At 43.0% G+C, this 19,866-nt stretch overlaps 1 protein-coding gene across 4 annotated transcripts in view; it reads left to right on the top strand.

Annotated features, from left to right (window-relative positions):
- The window catches only part of DGCR2 (DiGeorge syndrome critical region gene 2), a 64,553-nt gene that overhangs the window by 12,605 nt on the left and 32,082 nt on the right, over positions 1–19,866 (top strand). For all 4 annotated transcript variants that reach the window (XR_004266033.1, XM_032271392.1, XM_032271393.1 and 1 more), the window contains exon 2: positions 7,677–7,799. Coding sequence is in view for 3 of the 4 variants with exons in the window: in XM_032271392.1 (XP_032127283.1) it covers positions 7,677–7,799 (123 nt within the window). In the remaining variant the exon portion in view is untranslated. The remainder of the gene's footprint in view (positions 1–7,676; positions 7,800–19,866) is intronic.

The raw sequence follows: 19,866 nt of genomic DNA, 5'->3' as shown, positions 1-19,866 counted from the left end.
CATCTCGGCTCACTGCAACCTCCGCCTCCTGGGTTCAAGCGATTCTCCTGCCTCAGCCATCCAAGTAGCTGGGACTACAGGCGCTTGCCCCCACGCTCAGCTAATTTTTGTATTTTTAGTAGAGACAGAGTTTCACAGTGTTGGCCAGGATGGCCTTGATCTCTTGACCTTGAGATGTGCCCTCCTCGGACTCCCAAAGTGCTGGGATTACAGGCATGAGCCACCGCGCCTGGACAGAACTTTTTTTAAGGCTGAGTAGTATTCCACTGTATACATATACTGCATTCTGTTCATTCGGTGTACACTTGGGTTGCTTCCACATCTTAGTTATTGTGAGTAATACTGCTGTGAACATGGGTATATGAATATCTCTTTCAGATCTTGCCTTCAATTAATTCTGGGAATATACCCAGAAGTGGGATTGCTGGATCATATGATAATTCTATTTTTAATTTTTTGAGGAAACTCCATGCTGTCTTCCATAGTAACTGTACCATTTTACATTCCTACTGATGATGTACAAGAGTTCTAATTCTTCACATCCTTGCCAACACTTGGGTTTTTTTTTTGACAGTGGCTATCCTAATGGGTGAGGTGATAGCTTATCATGGTTTTGGCTTGCATTTCCCTGATGATTAAGGTGTTTTGTTTTGTTTTGATTTTTCCTTTTGAGAGAGTTTCACTCTGTTGCCCAGGCTGGAGTGCAATGGCATAATTGTAGCTCCCCGAAGCCTTGATTTCCTGGGCTCAAGTGATCCTCCTGCCTCAGCCTTCCATGTAGTTGGCACTACAAGTGCCTGCCACCACACCACCTAATTTTTTTTTTACTTTTTTCTGTAGAGATGAGAATTTACTTTGTTGTTCAGGTTGATCTTGAGCTCCCGGGCTCAAGCAGTCCTTCCACCTCAGCCTCCTAAAGTGTGAGGTTCATTTTCTGATATGTGGAGTCCAGTTGTCTAGTACCATTTGTTGAAAGGTTATACTATCTCCATTGAATTGTCTTTGTACTCATTAAAATCCATTGACTACGTTTGTGTGGGTCTGTTTCTGGGATCTGTATTCTTTTTTGTTCTGTTGGTCTTTGTATCTTTTTAATTTTTTTTCCTTTTCAGTTAAAGTCTCTGTTGCCCAGGCTAGAGTACTATAGTGGGATCACAGCTCACTGCAGCCTTGACTTCCCTGGCTCAAGCGATCCTCCCACCTCACCCTCACTGAGTAGCTGGGACCACAGGTGTGCACCACCGTATCTTGCTAATTTTTTTTCTTTTTGAGACGGAGCCTTGCTTCGTTGCCCAGGCTGGAGTGCCGTGGCACGATCTTGGCTCACTGCAACCTCCGCCTCCCAGATTCCAGCAATTCCCTGCCTCAGCCTTCCGAGTAGCTAGGATTACAGGTGCCCACCACGATGCCAGATAATTTTTTTGTATTTTTAGTAGAGACAGGGTTTCGCCATCTTGGCCACGCTGATCTTGAACTCCTGATCTTGTGATCCATCTACCTCAGCCTCCCAAAGTGCTGGGATTACAGGCGTGAGCCACTGCACCTGGCCCTCTGTCTCCTCTTGAGGTCATCTGGAGAAGAGATGACTGGCCCAGGGCAGAACCCAACATCCACAGCTCTGGTCTCCTTGAGCTGCATAGTCACCTGTTAAAGTAGCCCAACCACCCCTTGGCTTTCAGACCTTCTCCCCTCTGCTGCTGCTTTGAAGTGTGGTGCTGGACAAATCTCCCTTCACCTTGTGTGGTGGGTGAAATGACCCTTGGGAAAGCCCCACTGGGAAGCAGCAGCTAGCTCTTTCCAAGGCAGAATGTCTGTGCAGTGAGGCTTTCCTGCCCAGGTGTGAGCAGGCCTGCCAGGGACGCTGGGACCTTCTGAACTGGGCACTCCAGCAGGGCATGGGTGGCCCCTGGCCCAGTTTAGGAGTCTGTATCTGATGGGTCTCAGACCACTCTGGTGGAGACCTATCTTAGTTGGCTGTGAGTAGTGGGAGGAGATGGGCTGGAATTTATCCTGCATTTCTTTGCTGGAAGTGTTTTGATTTTCTTAGTGATGTAATTGTGGACATGTGTGCTGCTGCTAGTAGTCTGTCTCCCTCTTGTTCTTTGTGGGCAAATGTTGAGGAGAAATCAATTCTAAACAATTTATGCAGCCTACTAAATTTCACATAGTAATTTGAGACAGCTCAGTTTACATAATTTAAAACAAGGCTAAGGCTTGCTGACAAAGAAGAAATTGAATCTAGAGAAAGAATCTGTGTTGCAGAGACTCGTGGATTTCTATAGGGCATGAATCCACTAGTTCCCAGGTGTTGCATAGCCTAAAGCAGTAGCTCTCCAGTGTACCCAAGGGTCTCTGGGGGTTCCCTGACCCTTTTAGGGGCTCCGTGAGGTCAAACTGCTTTCATAATACCATGGTGTCATTTGTCTCTTTCTTTCATTCTCACAAACAAGGTAGCATTTCCAGAGACTACTTGATGTGTGATGCCATCATTGCTCTGACAGCTAATGGGATGTATGCTTGGGATTCTCTCTCTCTCTTTGTGTGTGTCTCTTTTCTAAGAACAGCGCCTCACTGTGTTGCCCAAGTTGGTTTGCAGTGGCATAGTTATAGCTCACTGTAACCTTGAACTCCTGGGTTCAAGAGATCCTCTCACCTCAGCCTTCTGAGTAGCTAGTACTACAGAAGGACACCACCACAACTGGCTCATTTTTATTTTATTTGTAGAGTCAGGGTCTGGCTGTGTTGCCCAGGCTGGTCTTGAATTCTTGGACTCAAGTGATCCTCCTACCTTGACTTCTCAAAGTGCTGGGATTATAGGCATGAGCCACCACACCTGGCCTCTGTTTTTTTTTTTAAGAATTTTTTTTTATTGTGGTAAAATACACATAACATACAATTTACCACTTTCAAGTGCAGAATTTGGTGGCTTTAAGAACATTCAGCATGTTTTGCAGCCAGCACCACTACCCATTTCCAGAACTTTTTGTATCATCCCAAACAGAAACTCCATACTTTTTAAACAATAACCCCCCAGTTCCCCTCCCCACAGCCTTTGGCAACTACTAATCAACTTTCTGTCTGTATAGATTAGCCTATTCTAGACATTTTATACTGATGGAATCATACAACATGTATTTGGTGTCTGGCTTATTTCACTTAGCATTTTGTTTTCACAGTTAATCTGTGTGATAGCATGTGTCAGTATTTCATTTCTTTCTTAAGTTGTGGTATATTTATAACAAATTAACATTTTATCTTTTTTTTTTTTTTTTTTTTCTGAGATGGAATCTCACTCTGTCGCCTGGCTGGAGTACAGTGGCATGATCTCAGCTCACTGCAACTCTGCCTCCCAGGTTTTTAAGCAATTCTTCTGCCTCAGCCTCCCAAGTAGCTGGGACTACAGGCGCATGCCACCATACCCAGCTAATTTTTGTATTTTTAGTAGAGATGGGGTTTCGCCATATTGGCCAGGATGGTCTTGATCTCTTGACTTGTGACCTGCCCGCCTTGGCTCTTTTTTTTTTTTTTTTTTTTTAAAGAGACAGGACCTCACTATGTTACCAAGGCTAGAATGCAGTGGTGCAGTCATAACTCCCTACAGCCTCGACCTCCTGGGCTCAAGCAATCTAGGACCATAGGTACATGCCACCATGTCTGGCAGATTTTCTATTTTGTGTGGAAATGAGGTCTCAGTATGTTGCCCAGGCTGGTCTCAAACTCAGCTTCAAGCAGTCTTCCTGTCGCAGCCTCGCAAAGTTCTGGGATTACAGGCATCAGCCATCACACTTGGCCCCATTTTTTTTCTTTTTTTTTGAGATGAAGTCTTACTATGTCTCCAGGCTGGAGTGCAGTGGTGTGATCTTGGCTTGCTGCAACCTCTGTCTCCCAGGTTCAAGCGATCCTTCTGCCTCAGCCTCCCAAGTAGCTGGGACTACAAGCATGTGCCACCATGCCCAGCTAATTTTTTGTATTTTTAGTAGAGATGGGGTTTCACCATGTTGGCCAGGATGGTCTCTATCTCTTGACCTTGTGATCCACCTGCCTTGGCCTCCCAAAGTGCTGGGATTACAGGTGTCAGCAATGCAGCTGGCGCCATTTTAACCATTTTTAAGTGTACAGTTAATTCAGTGGCACTAAGAACATTCAGAATGTTATGCAACAAGAACCACTACCCACTTCCAGAACTTTTTTGTCATTCCAGACAGAAACTCTATATCCATTAGACAACGACTCCCTGTTTTCCTCACCGCTATCCCCTGGCAACCGCCATTCTACTTTCCATCTTTATGAAATTGACTACTCTGTACCTGTTATGAGTAAAATCATGTATTATTTGCCTATTTTGTGTCTGTCTTCTTTCACTTAACAATGTTGTCCAGGTTCATTCATGTTGTAGTATTTCTTCCTTTTTTGGCTGATGGCTCATCACAGTCACTTTTGTTTTTCCTTTTTTTTTTTTTAGATGGTCTCACTCTGTCACCCAAGCTGGAGTATAGTGGCACGATCTCAGCTCACTGCAGCCTCTGCCTCTTGGGCTCAAACTATTCTTGTGCCTCAGCCTCCCAAGTAGCTGGGATTATAGGCGCGTGCCACCACGCACAGCTGATTTTTGTATTTAGTAGAGACTGGGTTTCACTATGTGGACTAGGCTGTCCTTGAGCTCCTGGCCTCAGGCGATCCACCTGCCTCTGCCTCCCAAAGTTCTAGGATTACAGACAAGCATGGTGGCTCACCATGCCTAGCCTACATTCACTTTTTCCCTTTTTTTTTTTGAAACAGTTTCGCTCTTGTTGCCCAGGCTAGAGTGCAATTATGTGGTCTTGGCTCACTGCAGCCTCTGCCTCCCTGGTTCAAGTGATTCTCCTGCCCCAGCAGGAGTTTCACTTGAAGTTTCTTTCATGAATTTTAATAGATGCATAAACATTTAGGATTATGTCCCCTTGAATCAATCCCTTTATCATTATTAAATGACCTTCTTTATTCCTTGTAACATTTGCACTGAAATCTACTTTGTGTGATGTTAATACACTCCAGTTATCTTATTTTGAGACAGGGTCTCTCCGGTTGACCAGGTTATAGTGCGGTGGCACCATTACATCTCATTGCAGCCTCAACATCCCAGGCTCAGGAGATTCTCCCACCTCAGCCTTTGAGTAGCTGGGACTACAGGCATTCATTCAATACCCGACAAATTTTTTGTATTTTTAGAGAAATGGGATTTCTCCATGTTGCTCGGGCTGGTCTCCGGGGCTCAAGTGGTCCGTGTGTTGGCCTCCCAAAATGCTGGGACTATGGGGATTGCAGGAGTGAGCCACTGTATCTGGCCTTCCAGCTATCCTTTGATTCGTGTTAACATGGTAATATATATTTTTTCTTTTTCTTTCTTTCTTTCTTTTTTTTTTTTTTTTTTTTTTTAAGTTGGGGTTTCACCATGTTGGTCAGGCTGGTCTTGAACTCCCGACCTCAGGTGATCCGCCCGCCTTGGCCTCCAAAGTGCTTGGATTATAGGCGTGAGCCACCATGCCTGGTCAACATGGTATATTTTTTACCATTCTTTTATTTTCTCTTATTTATGTCTTATATAAAATGAGTTTCTTTTAGGCAATACGTAGTTGTAGCTTGCTTTTTTCCCTCTGTGACAAATTCTGCCTTTCATTTGTAGCGTTCAGATCACTCCATATGCTTACTGATGAGGCAAGTTTAATTAAAATCTACCATGTTACCATTTGTTTTCGTTTGTACCATCTGTTTGTCTCCTTTTTTTTTTTCTTCTTTTGGATTTAGTATTTTTTATCCTCTTCTGTTTATGTTGGCTTATTTGCTGTAACTCTTGTGTTATTTTAGTGGGATTCATCATTAACTTATCACAGACTACCTTCAAGTGATAAAGCACTTTACCTGTAGTATGAGAACTTTAAAACAGTGTGCTTCTGTTTCTCTCTTCCCAGCTTTGGTGCTATTGTCAAAATTTTACTTCTGTATATGTTATAAACTCCACAATATAGTATCCGTGTTTTTGCTGTAAATAATTGTAGGTGAACAGCTTTTTCTCTCAGAACTTTAAAATGTCACCTGTCTTCTAGGCTGTATTGTTTGTAGTGAGAAATCTGCTGTCATTTTGATGTTTGTTTTTCAATGCATAATATCTTGTTTTACTCTGTGCTTTTAAGATTTTATCACAGATTTTAAGCAATTCAATTCCAATGTGACTTCGAGTTGTATTCTTTATATTTCTGGTGCTTGGGGTTCATTGAGCTACTTGGATTTGTGGGTTTATAGTTCTCATGTAATTGGGAAATTCTTCCCATTGTTTCTTCAGATATTTTGTCCGTTCCCCCATGTGTTAGGGTGTGTGAAGTTGTTCCACAGCTTACTGATGATTTGCACATTTTTTCCTGGTATTTCTTTCATTCTGTTTTAGTTCAGAGGGTTTCTATTGTTATATCTTCAAGTCACTAGTCATTTCTTCTACTTCTGTAGAATCTAACCCATTAATGTTCTGCAGTGTATTTTTCATCTCAAGTGTTACAGATTTTTTTTTTTAATTTTTTAATTTTTTTGAGATGGAGTCTTGCTCTGTCACCCAGGATGGAGTGCAGTGGCACAATCTTAGCTCACTGCAACCTCTGCCTCCTACATTCAAGCAATTCTCCTGCCTCAGTCTCCCGAGTAGCTGGGATTATAGGCACACACCACCATGCTCAGCTAATTTTTGTATTTTTAGTAGAGACGGGATTTCCCCATGTTGGCCAGTATGGTCTCAATCTCTTGACCTCGTGACCCACCCACCTCAGCCTCCCAAATTGCTGGGATTACAAGTGTGAGCCAGTGTGCCCGGCCAAATGTTAACAGTTTTTATCTCTAAGTAGTAGGTTCTTTTTTTTTTTTTTTTTTGAGACGGAGTTTCGCTCTTGTTACCCAGGCTGGAGTGCAATAGCGCGATCTCGGCTCACGGCAACCTCCGCCTCCTGGGTTCAGGCAATTCTCCTGCCTCAGCCTCCTGAGTAGCTGGGATTACAGGCACGCACCACCATGCCCAGCTGATTTTTTGTAGTTTTAGTAGAGACGGGGTATCACCGTGTTGACCAGGATGGTCTCGATCTCTTGACCTCGTGATCCACCCGCCTCGGCCTGGCATTAAATGTTTTCAGCTTTGCAGGCCATATAGTCTCTCCTGCAGCTACTCGCCTCTGCTGCTGTAGCTTAAAAGCAGCTGTAGATAATACATATTTGTGGCTGTATTCTGGTAAAACTTGATTTTAAAAACAGGTGGAGGCCAGGCACAGTGGTACATGCCTGTAATCCTGGCATTTTTGGGAGGCCGAGGCAGGAGAATCACTTGACACCAGGAGTTCGAGACCAGCCTGGCCAACATGACAAAACCCTGTCTCTACTAAAAACATAAAAATTAGCCAGGCATGGTGGTGTGTGCTTTTAATTCCAGCTACTCAGGAGGCTGAGGCACGAGGATCGCTTGAACCCAGAAGGTGAACGTTGCAGTGAGCTGAGATCGCACCACTGGCACTCCAGCCTGAGCAACAGAGCGAGACTTTGTCTCAAAAATAAATGAATACATACGTACATTAAATAAACAAACAAACAGATGGGAAGAGATGGATCTGGCCCGTGGGCTGTGGTTTGCTGACCTAATGGCCTCTCACCCTTTGGTTCCACAGAGCTGCGGTGCAACCCTGGGCAGTTTGCCTGTGGCAGTGGCACCATCCAGTGCATCCCCCTCCCTTGGCAGTGTGACGGCTGGGCGACTTGCGAGGATGAGAGCGATGAAGCCAACTGTCCAGGTGAGTGTATCGAGTAGGCTGGGTACACGCCACCTTGTCTCTTTGTTGTGGCTAGGTAACTGTGCCTCTTGTGAGGGATGGAGGTGTGTGCTGTCTCAGCACATTGGAAAGTTAGTTTGAACTGACCCTTTTCTTCTCTCTGTCTCTGAAATAGGTGCCCAACCTAGGCAGATGCCAGAACTTGCAAGATGGCAGGGCTGTGGGTAGGCATGTGAGATGCCCAGGAGGCCACACTTAAGGAGGCACTGCCATCCCTGGACTTGCATGATCTTGAGTGTGAACCACTCCTGAGGGGTGGCACCCTGGCCACCTCTCTGACCTCATCTGCATCCTGGCTCTGGATGTGGGTGCCTCTTGATGCTGAGTGTGCTCTTTTAGACTGGCTTTGGCACTCCCTCCCTTCCTGCTCACGCATTCACCAGAAACTTTGCATTTGGGGGTTCTCTCGTGGTCATGTGTAGCCTCCTAAAGATGTATGGAGAGGCCACGAAAAGGCTAAATGGGAGAACCAGGTTCTTCACCTGGTTTCTGCCCCAGCACCCTCAAGGAATACAGTGCACCCCACGAATGACAGTGTTCACTGTATCCGTTGTTCTCCTCAACTTGGATTGAGTGGGAGGTGTAGTGAATATGTGTGCATGTGTGTGAGAATGTGTGCGACATACATATACATGTATCCACAAATTTAAGACTAGGTGGTGCTGATAAAGCCACTAAGGGGAAGGTGTGTCTTATTCCAGCTTGAGAATCACAGGCCTAAAAGCTTTGGCTAAGCTTGCAGACTCCTTCACAAGCTGGTTTAGGACTGCTTTACCAACCTTCTTAATCACTACTTCCCTTCAGTGGCTCAGCTGGGCTGTTTCCTGTGCCCACCCCCAGTAATAATCTCCTAGATGCGTGCTTCCTTTATGTTTTCCTGGAATTCCTTTGTCTGTTTCTGTATAAACAAGCCCTGCCATCCTTCAGGGTGTAGCTCAGATGCTACCCCAGTGGGAAAATGTCTGTGGTCCCTCTTTTTATCGATTAGTTTCTTCCAGTCTCCCATCTGTCTCTCTTACAGCATCAGAACCATTGGTAATTCTCACCATTCCTGGTGCCCAGGCTTGATTTTTCCATCCAGACCATGAGCTCCCAGAGGGCAGAGACCTTTCTCCTTCCTTAGTGGGACTTGGCCTAGGACATGAAAGGTGTGCCATAATTCCTATAGGCTTAGTACTGAAGGAAAACCAATTCATTCCAACCAGGGTATTAGGTAGGGCATTAGGTGACATTTGAACTTGGGGTAGTTGTTTGAGAGGGGTTCCAAAATAAGAAGCAGAGATGGAGACCAGCTTGGCCAACATGGTGAAACCCTGTTTCTAATAAAAATACAAAAATTAGCTAGGCATGGTGATGCACACCTGTAATCCCAGCTACTCAGGAGGGTGATTCATGAGAATTGCTTGAACCTGTGAGACAGAGGTTGCAGTGAGCCAAGATTGTGCCACTGCACTTTATCCTGGGCTACAGAATGAGACTGTCTCAAAGGGAAAAAAAAAAAAGGTCAGGTGCAGTGGCTCATGCCTATAATCCCAACACTTCGGGCAGCTGAAGCAGGCGGGATCTTTTGAGGTCAGGAGTTTCAGACCAGCCAGGACAACATCGTGAAACCCCATCTCTACTAAAAATACAAAAATTAGCTGGGTGTGGTGGCGGGCACCTGTAATCCCAGCTACTTGGGAGACTGAGGCAGGAGAATCACTTGAACCCAGGAGGTGGAGGTTACAGTGAACTAAGATCATGCCACTGCACTACAGCCTGGGTGACAGAGAGATTCTGTCTCCAAAAAAAAAAAAAAAAAAAAGAATGCTGTTTAGAGGGGACCCCTCCTGATTGTCGCTAGAGCCCATTCTTCATCAGATTATGCATGTCTCTGGTGGAGGTGTTTGCCTTCCCAAACGGGGGTTTTGATGGTATTAGCCCAGTCAGGAGTCTCTGGGACAACCCGTTGTTTGGGAGCCTCTCTAGTGGATCCTTGGGTCAAAGCCCAGGGAAAGTGGATTCCCAATGGGCTTGCCAGCGCTTAGGCTGCTGAAGTTCCCTGGATGGTCAGCCTGGGGACAACCATGTGATCATGAGTGAGAGCCTCCCCTTGTCTGACTCAGAGTGGGACCTTATATCCAGCCTCTTGGAGAATTCCTGAAGAGAGAACCAGATGATTCTTGGTTTGCTTTCAAATGAAAGCAGAGCTTATTTGCTGTTCTCAAAGTGCCATTTGGCTTTGCTTTTGTGGTTTTTGTAATAACTGTCCTGTTACACATGCTAAACACAGTAGTATCCACACTCATAGTTGCCATCTTGTTCATCTTTTCATGCTCTAAAGACTTGGTGAAGGCAAAGAGTAGGTTTGATTTCCCATTTGGACCACCCGGCTTGACATGGAAGAGACATCAACTTTGCACTTAAGTATTGGCTTTAAGCTACATAGGTTGCTATATGTTTTCCCTAGATAGAAAAAATCTCATAGAAGCCAAGAGTTAGGAGTGGTGGCCTGCACCAGGACCAAGCAGTGAAGGCATGACAATGAGGACCCATGCGTGCAAACCCATTGAGGCCGGGTAGGGCGCTAGAAGCATTCCAGGTGGGCTGAGGAGGCCACTGTCCTGGCAGGGCTTACCCTGCTTCTCCTTGACTCATAGTCCTATGACTGTTCTTGTATAATGCTGTGTCACAGTCTGAAGGGTGAGCAGATTGATTTTTAATTGTTCTTTAAATTGGAACTCTGGGCAAACTTAAGTTATAAAAATGTACAAAGACTATGTAATGCATATTTTCTTACTTCCATGAATTAATAACTGTTAAAATCTTGTGATTTTTTTTTTTAGTTTATTTTAAAAGAATTTTTTTAAAAATCATGGATATAGAGTGAAGTCCTCATTGACACTCTCCCTTCCTTCAGCCCTCCCCCACCAAAAAGGAAACTCTTTGTGTTTGTCGGGGGAGTAGAGAGTTAGCTAATAACCACCTTTGCTCAAAAGCTGTGACTTTCCTTTGTATGGGGAGAATTTCAGTAACCCTTTGGGAAGTTCTGTCCATTCTCAGTCAGGTTACTTTTGAAGGTAGACTTCAGGACTTCTGGAACTACCATATAAAGTTACTTCATTGCCCTGCTAAAAGGGAGTACAAAATGTGTAAAACTAAAGGGACAAAAAAGGGGGAAAGATGTAACAGTAGATCAGTAATTTCTGCATGTTTTTGAAAGAGGGAAATGGGTGGCTTGCGAGTTACAGCCTGGGCGTTCAGTACCTTCCCACTCCCTTCTGGGTTTGTCCCTAGGTTTCAGAGGCTGGAATGCTAGAGCAGTAGCACTCAGACCCCTCTGCCAGCAGGCTTCGGTGGTCATTTGCCCTATGACATGTGTCTTGGGAAATGTAGCGAGTGGAAGGGAAGTGGAACCTTTCTCCCTTGGGCCATGGTATGTGGGGCGGGCCTGCATGGGCTTAGAACAAGGTGAGTTTTTGCAGTGGCTTCTGCCTTACCCCACTGGCCAGCTGTCTCAGGGCTGCAGAACAGCTGAGATATTGGCAGCAGATTTTTTTTGCAGTTTTTTAACCTATGGATGGCGGTAGTAGCTTCCTGACTTGACGATGACTGTAAGGATTAGATGGAAGACTAGAAGTAGCCCACTTTACTTTTGCTCACACTATAGCCCTGCCAGTTGTTTTGAAAGCACCTATTTTCTGTATGAAACCCTTTGTGTTTGAAATGTCTTAGCATGGTTTTTGTTTCCCCAGTGGAACCATCTTTGATAGAAATGCGAATTAACAAAAGATGGGTGAAATTTTTGAGGGAGAAAAATTTGCAACTTTATTAAGAGACATTAAAGAAGACAAATAAATAGAGGCAAAATGTTCTTGCCTAGGAAGACTGAATATTTTTAAAACTTCTCATATTGTTCTGTGGATTCGCTGCCTCTTTAAAGCTTCTAGAGTTTTATGTGAAAGGCAATAAGTCGATTTTAAAATGTTTAGGAGAATTTAGTCCTAGTATCGTGAGGTCATTGTGAAGAAGAAGAAGAAGGAGGGAGCACTTGCCTTTCCTGTTTCAAGACTTGCCTTAAAATTGGCTTTAGCCTGTGAGACAAGCTGTCAGAAACAGACCCAAGAAGCTTGAATTCCAGAGGTGGAATTACATATCACTGCACAAAGGACAAAGCCTTCAAACACAGTGTTGTGACAGTCGGAAAAAGATGCAGTTGGATCCCTAACTCACAACATACAGGAAATTCAGTTTTGGGTAAATTACAATATAGGAGACTATCTTTAAGACCTTGATGGGGCAGTGTGCCAGATTTTTTTTTTTTTTTTTTTTTTTTTTTTTTTGAGACAAGGTCTGGCTCTGTCTCCCAGGCTAGAATGCAGTGACGTGTTCTTGGCTCACTGCAACCTCTGCTTCCTGGGCTCCAGCCATCCTCCCACCTCAGTCTCCCGAGTAGCTAGGACTACAAGCATGTACCACCATGCCCAGCTAACTTGTGTGTGTATGTGTTTTTTGTAGAGTTGGGGTTTCACCATGTTGCCCAGGCTGGTCTCTAAATCATGAGCTCTAGCAGTCTGCCTGCTTTGGCCTCCCAAATGGTTGGGATTATGCAGGTATGAGCCATTGCGCCCAGTCACCTTTTTCCTTTTCTTTTTTTCTCTTTTTTTTTGTGGGGGAGGGAGATGGAGGTTCACTCTGTTGCCCAGGCTGGATTGCAGTGTCTTGATATCAGCTCACTGCAATCTCCACCTCCTGGGTTTAAGTGATTCTCCTGCCTCAGCCTCCCAGGTAGCTGGGATTACAGGCATGTGCCAAGACGCCTGGCTAATTTTTGTATTTTTAGTAGAGATGGGGTTTCGCCATGTTGTCCAGGCTGGTTTTGAACTCCTGACCTCAGATGATCTGCCTGCCTCTGCCTCCCAGAGTATTGGGATTACAGGTGTGAGCCACCACACCCAGTCTCCGGCAACCTTTTACTTAATCACAGAAAATGCTCACTCTAAAATAAAAATGGCCAAATTTGCTAGATTAAGATATCTCATTTACTAAATGACACCAATAGGCCAGGTGTGATGGCTCATGCCAGGAATCTCAACACTCTGGGAGGCCAAGGTGGCAGATTGCTAGAGTCCAAGAGTTCAAGACCAGCCTGGGCAACATGGTGAAATCCTGTCTCTTTGAAAAAAGAAAAAGAAAGAAAAAATTAACCAGGTGCGGTGGTGCACACTTGTAGTCCCAGCTCCTCAATAGGCTGAAGTGGGAAGAGTCACCTGAGTCCCTGAGGTTGAGGCTGCAGTGAGCCGAGATTATACCATTGGGCATCAGAGTGGGACCCTGTCTAAAAAATAAAAATTTAAAAATCACCAGTGGTGAAAAAGTTCATGTTTAAGAAAGGGGGGGAAATCACCAGTAAAGGCTGGGAAAAGACAAGCCAGAGTAGGGGAGACATTTGCAACGCTTACAGCCTACAGAGGATTCGAATCCAGTATATATGAAGAACCTCCTACAAAGCATTTCATAGATGGCCATTAAACATAGAAAAAGACATTCAACCTCGTTAGTATTCTAAGACTACATACAGTGAGATACCACTTTACAGATGCTTAGACTGGTAAAAATTAAGATGTTGAAGAGGATGTGGATAGTGTGGAAGTTTTATGTGCTTCTTTACACCCACTCTGGAATACAGACATTATCTTACAAAGCTGAACATTCTAATTTTCTGTGATCCAGGATTTCTATTTAGGGAAACTCTGGAAAAATTCTTGCAGGATTGTTTTACAGTTTTTCCAGAGTAGGTGTAAAGGAGATAAAATTTCAAGCCATCCACATCCTCTCCAACACTTGGTTTTGTCAGACATCTTAATTTTTGCCGTTGATCTATGTCTTGGAAACAGCTCAGATGTCTGTGCTCACATGATGGCGTGTTATATACCAGCAACAGTAAGTGAACGTTAGGTTTATGCAGCAACACGGATGAATCTTCAGAACGTCAGCTAAAAGCAAGTTGCTGAAAACTACATATGGCACAATATAGAGAAGCAAAACAGATAATATTACTTACAGATGCATACACATGTGGTAAACTAAGAGAAGAAAATAAGCACAGTGATACACAAAATTCTAGTTCCTGGTGTGGAGATAGAGGGATAAGACTGGGAGCAGCAAACATGGAAGTTTGTCTACAGTTGATGTTTTAGATGATGCTAAATAGGGTATGGGGAGGTGACTCACAACTATATTTTTTTATTATGCTTATGAATTTTACATATGTGGTACATACATTCTTTGAAATGTTTCACATGTTACATAGCTTTTTTTTTCCCCCCCCCCAAAGAAAAGCCAACAGGAGAGTTATAAGTGAGTTGGCATAGCAGAGCAGCTGCAACCATGGGCCTGCTTGAGAGAGAACAAGAAATGAGCAGTTTGCCCAGCAGTCCCCCAGAAACACTCTGTGCTTGAAGGCTCTGAGTGCCGAGGGTGGCAGGCATCAGGCATAAGAATGGGAATGGGAATGGGATAGGGATTGGTGGAATTCTCCCTTAGCACCTGCATTCCCTTCTGCACTTTCCATCACTGGGTGACTTCTTCCCCTACTATAAGATGTGGGATTTTGTTTCTTTTTTTTGAGACAGAGTCTTGCTCTGTTGCCCAAATGGAGTGCAGTGGTGAAACCACAGTTCCCTGCAGCCTCGAGCTCCTGAACTCAAGCAATCCTCCCTCCTCAGCCTCCTGAGTAGCTGGGACTACAGGTGTGCACCACCATGCCCAGCTAATTTTTAAATTTTTTGTAGAGATGAGGTCTCGCCCTGTTGACAAGGCTGGTCTTGAACTTCTGGGCTCTAGCAGTTCTCCCCCTCAGCCTCCCAAAGTGCTGGGATTACAGGCATGAGCCCCCCAGGGGTCGTTTTTCTAGACCTACACTGTCCAATGTAGTAGCCATGAGTCTCATGTGGTTGTTTTTGAGGGAAGATGTGCAGCAGGTGTAAAATACACACCAAATAGGAAAGACTTAATATGAAAAAAGAGCATAAAACATCCCATGAACACTTCTTTATATTGATTGTATGTTGCAGTAATAGTATTTTGAATATATTGGGTTAAATCAAGTATTAAAATTTGTGTTCGTTTTTACTTGTTGAAATGTGGTTTGCATTGTGTTTCTATTAGACAGCACTTAAAGTCTGCAAAATAAGTGACACCAGGTGTACCAGAGGGAAGTCATGAAGGTTGAAAATACAGGAATTAAGAGAAATTCTCTGTGGTGACAAGTAGGTCTCTCAGCCCTATCTTCTGCCCTGCTCCCCAGATGTCAGCAGCCAGGTGTATTCCCAGACAGGAGACTGGAGTCTTTCCTGGAGACACTGGCACTTCATAGAAGAGGTAGAGAAGGTGTTGACATAATGGAGGATTCCCAGCTGAAAGACGGGCGTTCCCTCCATGGTCCCTCACCAGCATCTGACCCACTAGTGCTCACAAAGCCTCTGGCTAGCTGGATCACCATCCTCTTATGATGAAAGACAACCAGTGCTGACCAGGCCTAGAAGAAAACATCTACTATGGATATTTACCAGACTCTGGACAAAGCACCCCAGATCAGAAGGGCCAGAGCAGAGTGGCCCAAGGCAGCCAGCTCTACTGTATGTCATATTGTGGTTAAATGTGGGAGCTTGGAACCAGGAGCTGGGGCTGCTCCCCTGCTTTCACTACTTACTGGCTGTGATTCTTTGGGCAAATTGCATCTGTAAAATGGAGAAAATAATAGTGCCTATCACTTGGGGGTTGTTGTGAGGATTAAATTACATGCTACATATAAAGGGGTTAGACAAGAACATAGCACACAGTAATCCCTCAATTATCTTAGCAGTTATTTTATTCATGTAATAAAAGAAAACTTTAAAAAAACGTATTCTGCCATTGGTGAAATGGCAGTCTGGGAAGCTCCAAGCTCTCATTCCACCATAGAAACATTAATAAGCAACTAGGGACTAGATGAAATAACTTTATAGAAGCTCTGGAAAACCGTCAGAAGTCTACACCAGCTAAGAAAATGCCTAATGAAGAAAAAGCCAGCCACATTGAAAATTCAGATTGAGTATCCCTTAACTGAAATGTTTGGGACCAGAAATATTTTGGATTTTGGATTTTTTTCTGATTTTGGAATATTTGCTTTATACTTACCAGTTGAACACCCCTAATATGAAATGCTCCAAGGAGCATAACCTTTGAGCACCACGTTGGCACTCAGAAGTTTTGGATTTTGGGCTGGCCTCCTCATACCTGTCATCTCAGTGCCTTAGGAGTCCAAGGTAGGAGGATTACTTGATGCCAGGATTATAAGAAAATATTGTCAAGAACTGTACATTAACAAATTGCTTAACCTAAATAAAGTGGACACATTCCTAGAAACATACAACCTGCCAAGACTGAATCATGAAGAAGTAGAAAATCTGAATAGGACCATAATTAATAAGGAGATTGAATCAGTGATTAAAAACTTATCAACAAAGAAAAGCTCTGCACGACATGGCTTCACTGATGAATTCTACCAAACATTTTTTTTCTTTTCCTTTATCTCAAAAGGTATCAAAAATTCTACCAAGCATTTAAAGAAGAATTAACACCAGTTCTTCTCAAGCAACTTCATTCTGTGACTCTGGTATATCCTGATGCCAAAGCCAGACAATAATGCTACTAGAAAATTACAGTCCAATATCCTTTATGAAATTGATACAAAACCCTCAACAGAACAATAGCAAAACCAAGTTTAGCAGCCTATCAAAAGGCTGGGACCAAGTGGGATTTATTCCTGTAATACAAGGATGTCTCCACGAACTAAAATCAGTCAGTGGTCAAAGACTGAAAGCTTTTCCTCTAAGATCAGAGATAAGACAAGGATGTCTGCTTTCACCGCTTTTATTCACCATAGTATTGGGAGTTAATTGCCCACAGTTAATTAATCAAGAAGAGAAAGCCGTCAAAATTGGAAAGGGAGAAGTAAAATTATCCTTGTTCCTATGTGTGATGACATGATTTTGTATGTAGAAACCTTAACGATTTCACAGAAACATCGTTAGAACTAATAAATGAATTCAGCAAAATTGCAGGACACAAAGTCAAAACACAGTAATCAGTTGTATTTATATACACTGAGCAATCCGAAAAGGAAATTAAGAAAATAATTTCATTTATAGTAATAGCACAAAGAATAAAATACAGATATTCCTCAAAGTATGACAGAGTTTTGTGTTAAACCTACTGTAAAGTCAAAAAAATTTTTAGTCAAACTATCATAAGTTGGGGGTCTGTCTGTACTTAAGAATATACTTAAGTACAGATGAAAGACTTACACACTGACCACTACAAAATGTTAACGGAAGTTAAGGCACCAGGTGTGGTGGCTCACATATGGAATCCCAGCATTTTGGGAGGCCCAAGGCAGGTGTATCACTTGAGGTCAGGAGTTAAGAGGCAGCCTGGCCAACATGGTGAAACCTCGTCTCTGCTAAAAATATAAAAATTAACTGGGTGTGGTGAGGCACACCTGTAGTCCCAGCTACTCTGGAGGCTGAGGCAGGAGAATGGCCTGAACCCAGGAGGTGGAGATCGCAGTAAGCTGAGATCGCACCACTGCACTTTAGCCTGGGTGACAGAGTGAGATGCTGTCTCCAAAAAAAAAAATTAAGACAAAAATAAATGGAGAAACGTCTCATGCTCATGGACTGCAAGACTTAAGAAAAGGTGAATATTACCTAAAGCAATCTACACATTTAATCCCTATTAAAATGCCAACAAGTTTTTTTTTTTGCTGAAATAGAAAAATTTATCCTAACATTTATAGAATCTCAGCAGACTGCAGAGAACCAGAACAGTCTTGAAAAAGAAATATGAAAGCCTCATACTTCTTGACTTTAAAACTTGCTACAAAGCTGCAATAATCAAATCACTGTAGTACTGGTATAAAGACAGACATATAGACCAGTGGAATAGAATACAGGGCCTAGAAATAAGTTCTTGTGTACAGTGGTCAAATTATTTTCCACAAGGATGCCAGTACCATTCAGTGAGGGAAAACGAGTATCTTTTCACAATGAAAGGTCCTAGGAAAACTGGACATACACATCAAAAGAATAAAGTTAGACCCTAAGCTAATGATATATAAAAATTAACCCAAAATGGATCAAACTTAAACATAAGACCTTAAACTATAAAATTCCTAGAAAAACAGAATAAAGTCTTCATGACATTGGATTTGGCAATGATTTCTTACGTAAGACACTAAAATCACAGGCAACAAAAGAAACAATGGAATAAATTAGGCTACATCAAAATTTAAAACTTCTGTTAATGAAAAGAAACATTCATCAGTGAAAAGGCAGCCTATGGAATGGAAAGCTTTGAAAATCATACCTGGTAAGGGTTAACATTTAGAATATAAAAAGAACTCCTACGGCTCAGTGATTAAAAAAACATCCCAATTAAAAAATGGGCAAAGGACTTGAGTAGACATTTCTCCAAAGAAAATAAACCAATGGCTGATAAGCACATGAAAACATGCCCTACATTACTGATGACTGGAGAAATGCAAATCAAAACAGCAGTGAAGTACCTCACAGGCATTAGATGTCTGCTGTTTAACAGAAAATGACAAGTGTTAACAAGGATTTAGAGAAAGTGGAATCCCTCTTCAGTGTTGTTAAGAATGTGAAATGGTGCAGGTACTAAAACAGTATGACAGTGCCTCCCAAATTAAAAGTTGAATAACCATATGACTTAGCAGTTTGACTCAAAAGAATTGGAAGCAGGGACTTGAAGAGAGATTTGTATACCCAGGTTCATAGCAGCATTACTCACAGTAGTCAAAAGTTGGAAGCAGTCCAAGTGTCTATCCACATATGTTCACCTTAAAAAGGAAGGCATTCTGATACATGCTACAGCATGGATGGACTTTGAGGACATTAAGCTCAGTGAAATAAGCCAGTCACAAAATAACATACTGTATGTTTCCATTTAGATGTGCTATCAAGATATTCAAATTCATAGAAACAGGAAGTAGAATTGTGGTTACCAGGGGCTGGGAGAAGAATGGGGAGGTAATGTTTAATGGATACAGAGTTAGTTTGGTAAGATGTAAAAAAGTTCTGGAGATGGATGGTGGTGATGGTTATGGAAGCAATGTGAAGGTACTTAATAATGCCACTTAACCGTACACTCTTAAATGGTTAAAAACGAGTTCAGAAGGCCGGGCACTGTGGCTCAAGCCTGTAATCCCAGCACTTTGGGAGGCCAAGGTGGGTGGATCACGAGGTCAAGAGATCGAGACCATCCTGGTGAACCTGGTGAAACCCCGTCTCTACTGAAAATACAAAAAATTAGCTGGGCATGGTGGCGCGTGCCTGTAATCCCAGCTACTCAGGAGGCTGAGGCAGGAGAATTGCCTGAACCCAGGAGGCGGAGGTTGCGGTGAGCCGAGATCGCGCCATTGCACTCCAGCCTGGGTAACATGAGTGAAACTCCGTCTCAAAAAAAAAAAAAAAACGAGTTCAGAAAATCCAATATCTGATTAGTTCGAATTCCTTGAAAGAAAATAGAGGAGATGGGGGAAGAGGGAATTAGCAAAGAAGTTATATAAGAAAATTTCCCGGAAATGAAAGAGTGAAGCCTTGGATTGGAAGGGCCTGGCATGATAATTTTAAAAAGACCTATACAAAGCATCTCCTTGTGCAGTTGCAGAACGTTGGTAATGCAGAGGACATTAAACTCTAGCAAAAAACCTGGGTCACAATGAAATGATCAGGAATCAGGACAGTAGATGCCTCAGTGGCAGTTCTCATGTGAGGGAAAAGTTGGAGTGGGGCCACCCAGATCTGAAGAGGAACTGATTTTGATTGTCTAATTCAAATTTTTAGTTTTATCTTTATTCAAGTTACTTATGCATATGATTTGAATATTCAGTTAGTTCTGTAAGGTTTTTTTTTTAAAAAAACAGCAAACCCAATGGGCCCCTCTAATTTCCCTTTTTTTTTTTTTTTTTTTTTTTTTTTTTTTT

The sequence above is a fragment of the Sapajus apella genome, unplaced genomic scaffold (assembly GCF_009761245.1).
Source record: "Sapajus apella isolate SASKATOON/1434 unplaced genomic scaffold, GSC_monkey_1.0 scaffold231, whole genome shotgun sequence".
Taxonomy (NCBI): domain Eukaryota; kingdom Metazoa; phylum Chordata; class Mammalia; order Primates; family Cebidae; genus Sapajus; species Sapajus apella.
The sequence above is the reverse complement of the archived record's forward strand: the minus strand, read 5'-3'. Positions and strand labels throughout refer to the sequence as shown.